General features: G+C 31.5%; 1 protein-coding gene across 1 annotated transcript in view; it reads right to left on the bottom strand.

Annotated features, from left to right (window-relative positions):
* LOC129231510 (3'-5' exoribonuclease 1-like) overlaps positions 1–7,861 on the bottom strand; it is a 51,746-nt gene extending 43,885 nt beyond the window's left edge. Inside the window, exons 1-2 of the mRNA XM_054865843.1 lie at positions 7,713–7,861; positions 1,113–1,218 (exon numbers count right to left, since the gene is read on the bottom strand). Coding sequence (XP_054721818.1) covers positions 1,113–1,218; positions 7,713–7,776 — 170 coding nt within the window. The 5' untranslated portion in view covers positions 7,777–7,861. The remainder of the gene's footprint in view (positions 1–1,112; positions 1,219–7,712) is intronic.
* Between the last annotated feature and the right edge of the window lie 7,702 nt (positions 7,862–15,563).

Raw genomic sequence — 15,563 nt, 5'->3', positions numbered from 1 at the left:
GTCAATTATTTACAGGAATAGAAACATTCCAACTCGTAAAAAAAAGAACATCGCACAGTGCAATATTTATAGCAGACAAATTCGGCAAATGGGTGATGAAAAATAAAATTAATTTTTCCATCAAATTACTGAGCAAACTTCCTGTGAACGAAAGCCGTACATCGTCCACTATATTAGCCCTTTATTATAACCAATTTCCAGTAGTATTTTTCTTTTTTTGCTTTAATAGCTGCCTCAAAAAAATGAGAAACTTAGCATCATTTACATTGATCTGCTACGATTGACGGGAGCGGTTCGCCGCCAGCGCCCTCTAAAAAAGTGAACAATCGTTGCCACTTCTATATAGGAAAGATTTATCTCCTCTCTTCTACCTCCCTGACCTCAACACATGTATACATATACCTATAAAATGAAAGCATATTAAAATTTCTGCTCAAACATTTCCACTTTTTAGCAATAAAGCAGAAAAAATTATTTTGGTGTACAGGGAAATTAAATTATCCTACAACTTGCATTATCAAAATTAGTGTTTTTATGTGGGATACTGAATATCAAAAATATTTTAAATAAAAAAAAGCATTGAAATGCAATTGCTGTTAATATCAGAATACCTTTCTTTGCACATCAGAAATATGAACATTTTAAGTTTTCAAGTAGAAATAAGCCCCTTCAGAAAAAATTTGGGGAAAAAAAAATCCTAAAAACTTCCCCCCCCCCCCTTGGGAGCCCATATGCAAAATTTTAAGGGGTGGGCTCATATATTTTCCTCATGGTTTAGCAGGATATTTTCCACATAAAAACCAATTTCAGTACAAAATAGTTACCAAAATTTGACATTTTTAATAACTTATTCATTAATTTCTGGAGCAGAAATGTTTTTACATTTTGCAAAGAAAAGAAGTACTAAAAGCAAGGAAGTTCTAATTTCTAAAAGGGGGGGGAGGGCTTAAGCCCCTACTTAACCTAACATATGGGCGACCATGCCCCCCCCCCCTTTGTTCCCATCTCTACAATGTGTAATGAACCCAACTCCCCCTATTACTTTGATGTTCCAGTTACTTCATGATACAAACCAGTTTTTAAAAGGCATGTAGTCATGGAAAGTAACTTACGGTATCTGCTCTCCAAGATGTTTAATGATTTCCAGAACTTGTCCATGCTTGAGAGCCTGTATGCGAGATGCAAGTCTATTAAATTCCAGAGAGTCGGGCTCAGAATCTGAAAATACATTTTTTACATTATGATTGCTTTCAATTTAGGCACCAGATTTTAAACAGAAATTTTTATCTTTTTTATAGCTAACTAATTTTCAATAAACTGTTAGGCAGATTATTTGGCAAAAGGGGTTCAATTTCGAATTGCTAAAATATTCCCCCTTTCCAATTTTAGCTTATTTAAAAAAAAAAATTAAAGCAAATAGAGAAAAAAACAAATCAATAAATTAGAAACTGAATTGAGTCATGTCAACGGACCTGATGTTTCAAATCGTCTCCACCTGACCATTTAAGATGTGGATGAAATTTTGCCACAGTTGAGCATTTTGCCAAGCGAGTGGAAAAAACCATGATAAAAATGGAAAAAAAGGGCAAAAATGGAAAAGATGGCAGAAACAGAATTAAAGAAGTTGAAATTGAATTCTGTAATTAAGGTATAGGAGTATTATATGCATAAATTATTTTAGTTATCAATTATATTATAATTAAAGAAATTAATAAATTGAAAAATCTGCATTTAATAGTAAAAGTAATCAATTTAAATGTCCACTATGATTTGTTACAACTAGTCGACCCGTGCGGAACTCCGCACTGTACTTCGAATCGTATCATAAGGCATTTCGCTCTTTAAAAATTTCAAAGAAAGAATATTACGAAGAAAAACCGAAAAAAGTAAACGGAAAAAAGTAAGCGCACAAGATAAGGCATGTAATTTGAAGATATCAGTAACAAAATCTCGTTAAATACAACGTTGTGATAATTTGATCATCTCTCCCCTTTTGGTTGTACGTATTTTCAATGCAAATATAAATATCATTAAAAGTGTGGCTGAGTGACACGCGAAAAATCAGTAATTTTGCATGTGAAATAACAGGTTGTGGCAAATACAGTCCGCCCATGTGAGCATCTGACGGAAAAAAAAAACATTAAAGAGATATTTAGTGACACGGAATCAAACTGGCGCCATTCTGATTAACAGTACGACGCTCCAACAAACCTAGCAACTGTGCCTTCCTTTTCGAATGCTATTCATTGAAGGAATGCGTAATAAAACACAGTAAAAAAGTTTTTTGCCGAAAAAATATAATTAAGATCATGCGTCTATGTTTTGTCATTAGCCAGCATGATACGATTTAAAATTATTCATAAAACATGGAATTTGATTAAAGAATGAGGAAGATCTCACGTAGCGATTGAAACAAACATTCTAGAGAAGTAATAAATTCGGTTGAAAAAATAAGTGTTTTTATTTTTGAATATTCAACAATTTCCCATAGCAGGCTTCTTTAAAACCTGTACGGCTTAAAAGCCCGCACTTGTTTTTCTTTTAATCGAACACTTAAAATTCAAAACCAAAACCAGTTGAACTGAGCCCTTTTTTAAATGTAATTTTTCGAACGAAAGACAAAATGTTTTTTTTTCAGCCGAAAGCAGAGGAGTAGAAAATGATTTCTTACTAATGAAGTTGATAATAATTTTAATGTTTTATATCGTATTCGAATAAATAATTAAAGATTTACTGGTTGAAACTCGTAGTTTCAATTTGGCATAGTATTTTTTCATTTGTACAGTACAACCTCGATATCTCAAATCTCTCAGGACAGGAAAAAAATTCGAGATATCGAGTTTTTGAGTTATCAAGGTTTTGAAAAAATTACACTAGAAATTCTCACAATTACATACACGTACGCTATATGTATTTATATATGTAATATGAGACCACTCTGAATTACGATCAATAAAGTTGTCTTCAATATTTTACTAGATTTGAAATTTTATAATTGTCGAAAGTGCACAGGAAGAGATTTTGAAATGAACAACTTCAACTTGGTTTTTCACCTAAAAATTTAAAAATCCTTATCTTCAACTAGTAGCTCCCCACATTCAAAAAAGTTTTCAGTAGTCATTTTGTATGAGTTAAAAAAGCAGAATGATGAAAATGAGGAACGCATTTTCCGTTTTCACTTGAAATCGGACTGGCGAAAAATCAACCCCCTTTCCTCAAAGTGGACAACATGTTTGAGAGAAATGCACAAAAATTCTAAACTCTGGGGAAAACACAACACCCCTTTCATACCAACACTTCTCTATTCTCTTGCTTCAATCCCTTAATTAAAGTTTCCAAGAAGAGAGATGAAAACTGGTCCCTGGAACTGGTTTTACTACAAAAATTGCCCAAGAAAAACGACAACTGAAACTTGCTTTTGTGCAAAAATTTTGACATATCAAGGGTTTCGAAAAATAAATTTCGAGATAACTATGGAAAATACATTGGGGTTTTTATAGAAAATGCAGGGGAAAAATGTTTTTTCGTGACTTCAAGGGTTTCGAGATAAGGAGGTTCGAGATAGCAAGGTTCGACTGTATAAGATAAATTAAATTTTTGCAATGCAGTTATTGGAATACTGCATTTAATTTTAATATAATGAATATGGGCTTTTAAAAGTGTTCTTAAGGTACAGAGATCGTACAGAGTTCCTAAAGGGAGCCGCCTTTAAACAGGCTTGAAGTACATCTGCAAGCATTCGTCTAGGGAACCACAGGAATAGTTTGAGAAAAGTCACCAGCAAATGCGAAGATGACACCTCTCATAATGTTGTCTTAACCTTTTAGTTCTTTTAGAGTTCTATTCAGGGATTCAACAGTAGCTCATCAAACATCCATGCTACATTAGGGGGCTGACCTCTTGAAGACGCTTTGCAAATGGCCCAATATTTCTTGTGAAAAGTACGGAGTCTTTCTGAAGAAGTTTAAATCTGGAGCGGTCAGTTTTTCCACCACTAAGTAAAACTGCTGTAATTTAGTAAAAAAAAAGAAACTGCACACACATCCTTAGTCTGCTTGTTGATTTTGGCCAATGTGAAATTTATTAAACTTTTTTCAGTTCCACCGGGTTAGCCGATAAACATTACTTTGCGTTCTGGTATCTTAGACGAGTCGATGATCGGTTACTAATTTGGTTGCAAGATTAGAAACGCACTCATTCAGTAGGTTGCAATCATGTATCATTCTTGTCCTTACAAAATCGTTTTCATTGATTCTCTGCAGCGCTGGCAAACAAAACCTCCCTGTTGACTCTTCACTACATATAATTATGGTTTTCTCTGTTTTTTTTCTTCTATCTGTTTTTTACTCTTCTTGCAATATGTTGTCACAGATATATTTTTTAAATGTCTGCCACAAAGCAAAAAGATCAAAAAGTTGTTTTATAGTAAAATAGTTACAAATAATTCTCTGAGTTTAGGAGCGGAGTCTGGAAGTTGTATGCATAGAGTAAGGTAAGCTTCCAAGAGTACAGTCCTCTAAAAGTCCGAGTTCTATTCATGCTGGCAAAATCTGTCCATTAACTGTCAAAAAACTTTGGAAAGGTATTGAACCCCGAAAATGTTCTAAAAGATTTATTAAATGAAAAAAATCTGATTAGCAAAGTAGGATGAATATGAGATATTCTATAAAGAGGCGAGTTTTTCCCAATTCCGGGATGTCATTCCACCTCTGTTACTCTTTTTTTTTTTGGAAAACTTGCTTTTCTTACTTTTTTTTTTTTCAATTTCTTTCAGATGGGATATTTGTAAAATATTGTTTCATTTCAAACGCTTAGATTTGGTCATCATGAAGAATAATTCTCAAAATCATTTTTATCTCTTTTTCTTCTTCTTTCGTATTCAATGTTCTTTGTTCGTTAATATCTTAACTCTAACTCTTAACTGTAAATAAACGGAAATTATGTGTAATTACCTAGTCTTTGACTTGAGACTCTTTGACTAAACTAAATACAACTTAAGTAAATTCAATAATGTTTTTTTATTTTGATTTTAGTATGCATATTACACCTGAAGTTAACACCTTTGCAGCCTCAAATACATCTAAAGGTTTTGGCGGTTCTTATGCCGATATCTTGATTTTTATCCTGGCACGTATTTCCATCCCTCATCATTAAGTTCAAGGAGAAATTTCAACTTGAGTACAACTAAACTCATCCAATTTTCAATTGTTTGAGAGAAGCCATTTTTCCACTAGAGTAATGTGGTCAAGAATCTGATTGAAAAGTAATTTTTTCCCTTTTCAGTAAAATAAATACTAGCTAAAAAGGATCTATTATTTTACTGCATATATGTGCATTAGTGAATCTTTCCACAACTGTAAACTAATTTTAAGATGTATTTTGATGTTATTCAAATTTCATGTATTAAAACAAACTAATATATTCTAGAAGTATAGGTGGGGCTGAATGGGCCACTACATCATGGTTATGGATGGGCCACCAAAATGTGGTTTTTCTTCCTTTTTTTATTTTCTTTTTAATATTAAACAGAACTGGATGTTATAGATTCAGATTACTGCCTTGTTAGAGTAGATTTATTGTAATTCCTAAAATTTGCACCTTTTAACCCTAAGAAATATTAGTTATTTGTTAGAAACACAAGTGAAATTCTTGATGAACTTTCCAGTTATTGACCACACCTACCAGTATTTTACCATTTGGGTTTGATATGAGTGATTCCATCCAGTATTTAATAAATAGGTTAGAGTAGAATAGTGCACTTTTGCTTTGTTAAATTTAATATGCTTTTTTGAAAATGTCCTATTGTTTACTTTTGTAGGCAGATGTATATTTAATTTTTTTTTTTTAAATTACTTGTCTACTTGAAAATCTAAATAATAATTCTTATTTATTATTCACACTTAGTCAATGATAATATTGAATTTTTCTAAAATCAATTAAAATATTAATTATCAAAAAATATATAAAATTTAACAGTTATTGTAATGAAACTGATATAAATATTTTTCTTTGTATTTTTGTTTATTTATGAGAATTTTTTAAAAGATCAATTCCGCATGTTTTCATTGTATTCATGTAGTGGCCTATTCATTACCTTCCAATGGCCCATTCAGCCCCATGGTTGGGGATGAATGGGTTAAATTTTGAAAATGTTATTTTCTATTATCATTCATCATAGACATTTTCTAATCCAACTTTTATTACTTTTTCATATAACCAAATAAGTAAAGTAACTAAAGAGCTAACTCTGAGCAAAAAAAAAAAAAGTATTAGAAAAAATTACAAAAATTAAAAACCAAAAATTAGCCTATTCATTACCTCTCCCCTACATATATGTACAGGGGTGTTCCCATAGGGTATACTCCATATATGCCGTATACTTTCAAACATTTTTTAGACATATTATGTATATGATCGCATACACATATTGTGCATAATGGATTGATTAGAATATGCCCTCAGAAAAATTGATGGGAACATCACTGTATATGTACACACATGCATAAAGGGTAAATTTGACCTAATCTGTCAAACGAAAGGGGGAGTTTGAATAATCCAAATGGAGTATAGAACCATCCATTATCCTCTCCAATTTGTAACCGTAACCGAGTAGATAGAAAAAAACGAGCCAAAAAAAATTTCTGAGATGAAGACCAATTTCTGAAAGTCTTGGAAAATCTACACACAAAATAAGTGTATATTTGAAAACAGCAGACAAAATCCTATAAATGACTTTTTTTTCATCTAGATAGTTACATTTCTCAGTGAGCTACAAGCTTTGAAACATTTGAAGTACTCAAAGTTGAATTGGTACCAAAATCTGTACACATGGCATTTTTAAAAACTATCGTTTCAGTTACAACTGGTCATTCGAGCTACATGTAAGATTATGTGTGACAAGATTAAAAGCTTTCAAAATCTTTACAACAGTACACTTAAAGTTAACATGATATACTATATTAAAATTACAAAGTAAACTTATTTTTTAGAAAAAATTGAAAACAAGTTAAAAGTTGCAAGTAAAACCATCTATATTTTATATATTTCATTAAAATAATCAAACAGAAGTTTAGTACATGTGCCAACATTAAAGATGTAAGAGTGCACAGTGCAGGGGAGAAAGAAGAAAAAAAATGGATCCAAGGTTTTTGCCTCTTTGGGTAGGATTTAACATCTGATGAAAAAAATATAGGAGTTACTGAGAAAATATAGGAAATACAGGAGACTATCTGACAAATTGAGAAAATTTAGGAGAAACAGGAGGACTATGAGCCCTGCATTACCGAACTCATTTCTACATAACAAGGTACAGAGCTGTAGTATTGCACTTTATTCAAAGGTACAATAAAAGTCGATGACATTAAAAAACTAGCTTAGAATTAGAATCATTAGTTCTGAATCCCCTCCCTCCCCTCTCTTTTTTTACATCAAATTTTCGGTCTTCACAAGCTGTTCATATTATCCAGAATTTGGATCTCTGGGGTTTGGATTTTTGAGGCTCCTTTATACACTAATATTAAATGTAAAAAACAAAAAAAGCATTAGAATTTAGTTTATAGAGATTTCTAAATGCATAATCTGATGCAAAAAAATTCCAAATTTTCAATTTTTCTCGAGTGCAATGCTTTTCGGGGGGAAAAACAGCAAAAAATCGGTTCCTTTCCAACCATTTTCCATTTCTGTACGAAATACAGTAACAAAAATGTGCTTACCCACATATGATTGCTTTGACAGTTCATTTAATGAACTCTGTTTTTTTGAATTCTCTTCAGACATCTTTTCACAATAATTAGTTTTATGTTAGTAACGAAACATTTCACTTGTGATTGAACTGATAAGACTGCAGTTTCAATATCCGTTTCGTATTTCATGTAACTCTGCGATTTCATTTCATTTCATTAGACGCCAAGGAGCAGTGATCAAATGAGAGAAGGAAAACTCAGTCCCTACTCTCCAATACAAACAGTTAGTCCAGATGATGTATAAATTATATATAATTCGTGCCACATTTCATACAAAAAACGAAAAGCAAAATTGAAGGACAAATGGTTTATTTGAACCACCAAAGTGTTTACCACCATTACAATAATTAATTACGATCGGTTCGAAATACGTCAAGTGAAATGGTGCAATATAACCGCTTTGATTTTCATCGTTTATACTGCCATCTACTGGATAGTTGTACGAGTATTATTAAGAATAAAAATAAAAAGAAAGCTGCAAAGTCCTGCTTTTTTCTCGTATTAATTTATACTTTATGATTTACAATTATATGAATTTTTGAAAAATTAAATAGGTTAAATTTATTGTTTGTGGTAGAAAAAAATGAAAAATAAACTTTTCATTTGCATGCATGATTATTTACATTAGATAGTGCAATCTTATAAAGGAAAGAGAAGAAGAATGTATTATTTTTGGTTACACTTGGTATGAATGGAGGAATAAATATTTTCAAATTCAATAATATATAAACATGATAAAATTCAAATTGCCTATAAGTGTTAGTAATAGTAAAATTATTCAGAGACAAGAATAAGGTAGCATTAATGAACGTTCTTTCATTTGGGTTATTCTGAATAAATACATTGCGCATTCACATGAAATAGGTTTATTATATGTAAGAGCTACGATTCATGAAAATAATAGTTAAAAATTGGACAAAAAAAAAAAACAAATATTGAACGTTCTTGGGAATTGGTATTTGTTACATTGAGAGGATGTAAAATTAATCCTATCCTCTGAACAAAAAAGTACATGTAAACTCCACTGATGAACGTATTCCGTCAACTTTGCTAAAAAATGTTTTCGAAATGAATAAAAAAGCATTAAGAGAATTATTTTCTTTCTATTCATTTACTTTTTACAATTAGCATTCATATGAATTAACGCCAGGTGAAAACTAGTTAAATACACTGGAGTAAAAAATTATTAAACTAGTCTATTGATGGTGAATTCCAGGAAAAAGAGGACATGACGCTGGAATTTTAAAAATTAATATTCTGTCACTTACCATATACCATTCTCTTCAGAAATAAATGAATTTCTTGTATCTTAACATGTTTTCCTCACAAAATTTGCTGACCTTCAGAAAATCAAGGGCAAAATCAAGTTTTCTCTTTGTGTTTTTACAGTGCAAAAAAATCTCTTTTTTGTTACATACTGTAACTTCAATACACTTGTTATCAGAAAATAATATTCAGGTTACCTTTTTATCTTTTGAATGTCTGGTTAAACTTTTTTGTTAAGTAATTTAATTTTTTTTTTTTTTAAACCATGAAATAGGTCTATAACTGAGGTGACAATTTGTTGTTCCTCTGTTATCGAAATACTACATTCAGTTAGTTCACCAAAAACCTATTGGGCATAGAAACTTAAGTGTTTTTATGTTAAGCAGATTTATGTCCCTTGGTAATGAGGCCTAGTTATAATTTTAATAGATATTTAATGTATATGGTTTTTAATGGTAACGGAAGGAGAAAAAACACGGTCACGGAAGAACATTTATCTGTAAACTGATACAGGGTAAAATTTTAGAATGCTAGTAGAAAAAAGAACTATTATTTAAAGTTAGTAGTCACATTTAAAACATATAAAGTAATATTTGTGTAAAAATTATATGTTTTCATTAAAAAAAAAAACCTTTATTCATTTATTTATTTATTTTTTAAACGTTTTGTGAGTTTATTTCTTCTATTGAATGTGATAGAAATCATGAAAACTACACTTAAAAGTTTAAGCATGTGAAAATCATTTTGGTATGACATGTTTGTGATATGACAAGCCAATTTAAGCAGAAACAATAGCTTGCAAACTTTATATTTACATTGGAACAATACAATAGTGAAACTGCTTTCAGATTTTTTGCCACAAGTCACAAGAAAGGACTGTTGAGAGCATTAGCATTGGTTCAACCGTTTAACTTACCGTGAAGAGATCAGTAAATTCAAAGTTCAATTTTCAAAAAGATGGGATAATATCCATTCTCATCCTGACACACAAAATATGCACTATTTGAACCCTGTAACAAGTTATGTTATTGAATAAAGTGAGTATTTCAAGAAATCGAAAGAGATTTCACTTCAAAGTCAACGGACTGACAGCTATAAATAATATTAAAATGAAGATACAGCTGAACCACAAGCACTAAATCATTGGAATATGCCAAGGGATTCATAACATTCGGACAAGTTTTGTTAGTTTAATGGAAGGCAAAGAAATTAATAAAGGGCAATGTTGGACAGGTATTTCATATAGAAGGTGAAGGAGTAGAAATATCTTGCCTGAGAATGCATAATAATGTGGAAATGATCTTTGATCTATCTTTGATCTATCCCTGACAAAGAAGATGAATGTTCTATGTATTCTGATAAAATTATTAAGCATTTAAAGAATTCAAAATTGTAACTAATTGCTCAGCATTACATATCACTGTTTCAGACTTTTGTACTAGCTGAACAAATGTTTGTACGTTTAAATTTACCAGGTGAAGTTGTTTTCGACTTCTTGTCCTTCCGTTACTGTCCTTCCGTTAACCTTATCAATACGTAATTTATATGCTTAAAATAATTATTTTTTAAAACTAGAGGTGAAATTGTAATGATTGAACAATCATTTATGTGCTCTAATTTTTACAGAATTTTCCCTTTTACAGTTTGGCTGAACTTTAGGGGAGAATATGATTGCGTAAAAATCATGTCGCAAAAATGTCCTACCGTTACTGCTTTTTAAATTTTATTTTAAAAAAAGTTACTGGCAAAAAAATTCCTGGCTTTGGCATTTTTAGCAACTTACTATGATACGTATAAAAGTCCTCTGCATCAGTTTTTGAAAAAAAAATATACTCTTTGATATGCTTACAGACAGAAATACATCGATTTTTTGTTCAAACTGTCCTTCCGTTACCGGTGGAATTCACCAACTATTTCTTGTCGAAACAAAAAGGAGAAAAAAAAAAATGACGGAGAAATGGTAGTCATAAAAAAACAAAAAATGTGATCATTAATCGGCTGAGCCGATTAATCGGTTAATGGGTAATCGGCAAATATGCTTATCGATGCATACCTAAAAGCAATCAAACATTTTGGTCTACAAGACGCTCATATGTGAAACACATTTTCTATTCTAAAATTCTATCTGAAAGTAGTTTACTTTCAATAATGATATAGGCTAGAAATGACTACTTTGCATGAGGGTTTGTGATTTTTAAATTTTTCTTCTTAAATAAAAAAAATCGAATTTTTTTATTCAGATTTTTGTAAATCGTCAAACATTTGTAGATAATCATTACTTGACATTTATAAACGTAATATATTTCCCCACACAATGAATGAAAAAGCAACTTTTTAGTTATTTGTACTTCATGGCAGTAGATATGTTTGAATACCAGGTTAAGTAGACCAGTTTTAATGCATATAAAGCATGATTCTAATTAAATTTAGCGTTTAAGAATTAAAAAAAAAAGGTTCAAAGAATTTTTATTTTAATTTTTTAGCGCAAGTCCAGAGGCATAGTCCAAAGTAAATTTCTATTACAAAATGTATGTTCATAGTAAATTATTTATCTACATTTTTTTCTCCAGTCCCTTTGTACCCCGCCAAACTAGATGTACTCGCATCTTTAATTTCTTTCATAAATTTACAAAAAGAAACCTTTGTTTTTACGAACACAAAATTTCATATTTTGCATTGTTTATGATATTTAGACCGCATGAGAATTTTGAGCTTAATCTGTCGTACAAAATTTGGAAAACAAATACGAAAGCTCTGATATACCACTGCATAAAAGAATTACTAGGAGTTAAAAGAGCTGCGAACCCAAGTATCAAAACACCCTTTGAGGTAGTATTTAGTGTTTTCAATTTTTCATAGATGGCAGCACCAAAATATTGAATCTAATCACGACTAGATTCCTTTTGCCCGATGAGAGCATTATGTATATTTTATTTGATTACATCTCCAAAAGATCCACTTTGTAAATAAATCAGTGTTGACGCCGAGCATAAAATTATACAGCTTATTATTGCAAAAGTTGACCGTATCTCGCGGTCAATTTGTGCGGTTGAACTTTACTGGCATGGATCTATAAATTTTGGCCCCCCCCCCTGCAAAGAATCGTCAAGGCGCTTAAATGCTCACTGTATTGCCTCCCCCCTCAATGAGTGATTGTTTCATGTTTTTAACTTTGAATTCATTTGTTTAAATGTTTTTATTTGTTTATTTACTTAGAAGGTTTTGGGTAGTTACTGTTCGTTCTCGGAAGCAAAGACTACCACTCAAGACAGATTCCATTTCAAAAAAAAAAGGCGATATGTTGAGGATGGGCACTTTCCGCTTGCACTTACTATCTCTGCCTTTTTCGACGCTACATTGGAAGAACTGCTGAACACGTTACTTTGCAACTTTTACTTCCGGGTTTCCCTCCCTATTTTGATAAAAAAAAATCAGACCAGACCTGACGCATGCGCAAATCGGCGCTAAGTCTCGGCTACGGAAAACAAACAACACATGTTTTTTTTTTTAATCCTGATTTTTGGATACTCATTTTATTGATAAGTTACAGGATATCAGCGAGTGAAAGAATTTCTCAGAACTTTACAGTATTCTAATTTCGTTCAATCTATCAATTCCATTTGAGTTTTTAAAAAAAAGTCCAAAACTATTCTTCCTGTAGATCTTGGTTTTGAAAAGGTTTTTCACATGATATGGAATCAGCTTAATTTGGTAAATGATTCTACTTATGTTCTACATTTCCAACAAGTTTGGAACTTTTATGATATGAAGGTTTCCTTTTTAATATTGTTTTGGCCGTTACCTATTTTTTTAATTGCTTGAAATTTTCAACGAATCCATTTTTGCCTCAGTAATTAATTTTATTTCATTTGTGTTTATGTTCGTCATTTTTTTTTTTTTTAAATTATGGAGAACGAAAATTCACAGGATTTTAGTTTACCTGAACTGGTCAAAACATTGTTTCGAAGAAAGCTGCGAACAGTTTTCACGAAACTTCTTCTTTATTTTGTCGATACTTTGAATCCATTTTTTAAATGTCACGTTATTCCTCTATTGTTAATTTTTAGGTGTTGTGCGCTTCTTATATGAGTTGAGATACAATTCATGAACTTCAATCTTTTGATCAAGTTAAAGTTTTATTTTCATTTTTCAAATTTTTAGAACTGATATCTCTTAAATTCAGATAGCTTAAAACTTTGAAGATTTTTCATGCTTTCCGCGCAAGTTTTTTTTTTTTTTTTTTGGCATTTGAAAAATTTGTTTGAACATCACAGCTCTTTGGCAGCTTCTGGCGAGGTATTTCTATTAATAATCACTGACGTGCTTAAGTAATATGTTTTGAGTTTCGTTTTTCTTCAAATGTTTGATAAAACATAAAAATATTTTCAACTTTTGAAATTTGAGAATAGGTTATTTTTAGTGGCGCACACAAGGGAGGGGTCCAGAGGGTCCGAACCCCTTCCATAGGTCTTGTTATTTTCCCGATTGATTAATATTTATAAATGAACACACCTTAATAACCATGCTTTTCGTTTTGTAATTACAGATTAAAAGAAGATTGTATGAACTTCTATAACCATGTGGTGCTTTTATAAAGATGAATTTGCTTAGAAAAATCCATTTTTTAATTATGAGAAAAGTTAATGAGTAAATTATTTATTCAATAGTTTATTTTTTACTGTTTTTCGTTCTCGAGAATCGAAAAATTAGGTCAATATGTTTGGAGGCGTATTGGGGTATGATATGAGAATGAGACTTTGGACCTTGGACCATCCCCTAGCAAAACTCCTGTGTGCGCCACCGGTTATTTTTTTTTTAATTTGATTTCTTGAACGGTGGGCTCTTCAGTGGTGTGCCCCCCCCCCCCCCCCCCGAGCCTGAAAAAAGGGTCAGGTAACTTGAACAAAAGTATGTTTTTAAAATGTATATTTTTGGTAAATTCGGTAAGCACCAGGGTGGTTCAAAAATACATGTAAAAAAAAAAAAAAAACTCTCCTAGATAACACAGGACACCCCTCAATATTTTTAGACTTGCGGATAGTAATATACGGGAAGAATTTCAGCTTCCTATTTAAACTGAAAGAGGGTGCTCAACCCCCTCCTCCAAACTTCATAAGTATGGGGAGGGAGGTTAAAAAAATCATTGAACCGAAAAAACAATGCTACGTATGATAATATACACTAGTATTAAGCATATACATTGAAATAAAATAACTATTTACAAAAAAACAACTCGGGAAATTGAATGTTTCTGAATTTGTGGCATTTTCTATGCTACAGCTAATGTTAAATTAAGGGGTCATTGAGCACCGTGTTAAAATTTGAGTGAGAAGCCAAAACTTTTACAGCACAATACTATTAGTAAGTCTAAAAAAAATAGGGGATGTGCTGGACTCTAGCTGAAAAAAATTTTTTTTTGAACCACCCTAGTAAGCAGTAAGCACTCATAGAAGAAATATGACGTTGTTTTTTGAAATTACTTTTAAACATTATTTTACGTATGAAATTGGGAAACTTAAGTCCCCAAAGTGCAGTTTTTGACTATATTTAGTCAATTAAGGGTGTTGGGGGGGGGGGGTATCTTTCAATAAATAACTACTACTTATATTGAAGCCTTGTATTGCTGATTTGAAATGGAAAAACTTGCACTGACGATTACAAAAAGTAATTTTTATTCTTCAGGGAAGCAATGATTGAGGACTACTATTGGTTCATAAAGAGAGGACTTCCGGAACGAAAATATAAAAAACAGGCACTAGTACTTATACTTGATTTAATACACTTAAGATATGTTTGGATGAGTAAAATGTATGCCAATACACAGCAGGTAAATTTAAGATTTTAGTGCATAATCTCTGGAATTTATATTGTAATAATAAATATACATATTCTCCATTCCAAAAAAAAAGAGAACAAAGTAAACACATTTTTACCATTATATTTTTTTACGCGATAATGTATCAAACCAAAATATTAGCTTTACATTTAAGAAAAACATGCAAAGGCAATTTCTGTAGTAAAGTCAGTGATCCGATCCGTTAATTTCTAAAAGCATTTATTGCAGAGAACTGTTTTCCTGCTTCTGTATCAAAGCTAGCAACAACGCCATGTCTGGAAAAGTGAAGCAAAATTTATGATCGTCCTGTTCATATCATTTTGGCGGGACCTGATCTACCCTTAGCCCATGACACCTGGTCTGTGCTCCATAGATTTCAAGCAATTGCGTTAGCTCTTGCGTATTCATCGATTCTATATTTAAAAATTTTGTCAAACATTTTGTATTCAAGTACAATTTTAAAATTGTGATAGTTACAGTTGGCATTGACATTAATGTAGCAAATGAGGTTTATTGTTAGTTTGAGCCTGAAATTAAAAACATTACTTGATAATGAGAAAAAACTTCTCCGCCCTTTGAGTTAAATAATTATCAGGCGTGACATTTACCATAGAATTAAACCTACTGTGTGCATTAGATGTGTACACAATTATCTGATAATTAGTCAACTAGGCGATCTCACCAACCACAGAAAATTGCTTCGCAACATTATTTTGTTC

Source organism: Uloborus diversus, chromosome 10 (assembly GCF_026930045.1).
Source record: "Uloborus diversus isolate 005 chromosome 10, Udiv.v.3.1, whole genome shotgun sequence".
NCBI classification, from domain to species: domain Eukaryota; kingdom Metazoa; phylum Arthropoda; class Arachnida; order Araneae; family Uloboridae; genus Uloborus; species Uloborus diversus.
Note: the sequence above shows the minus strand (reverse complement) of the source record. Positions and strands in the feature narration are given on the sequence as shown.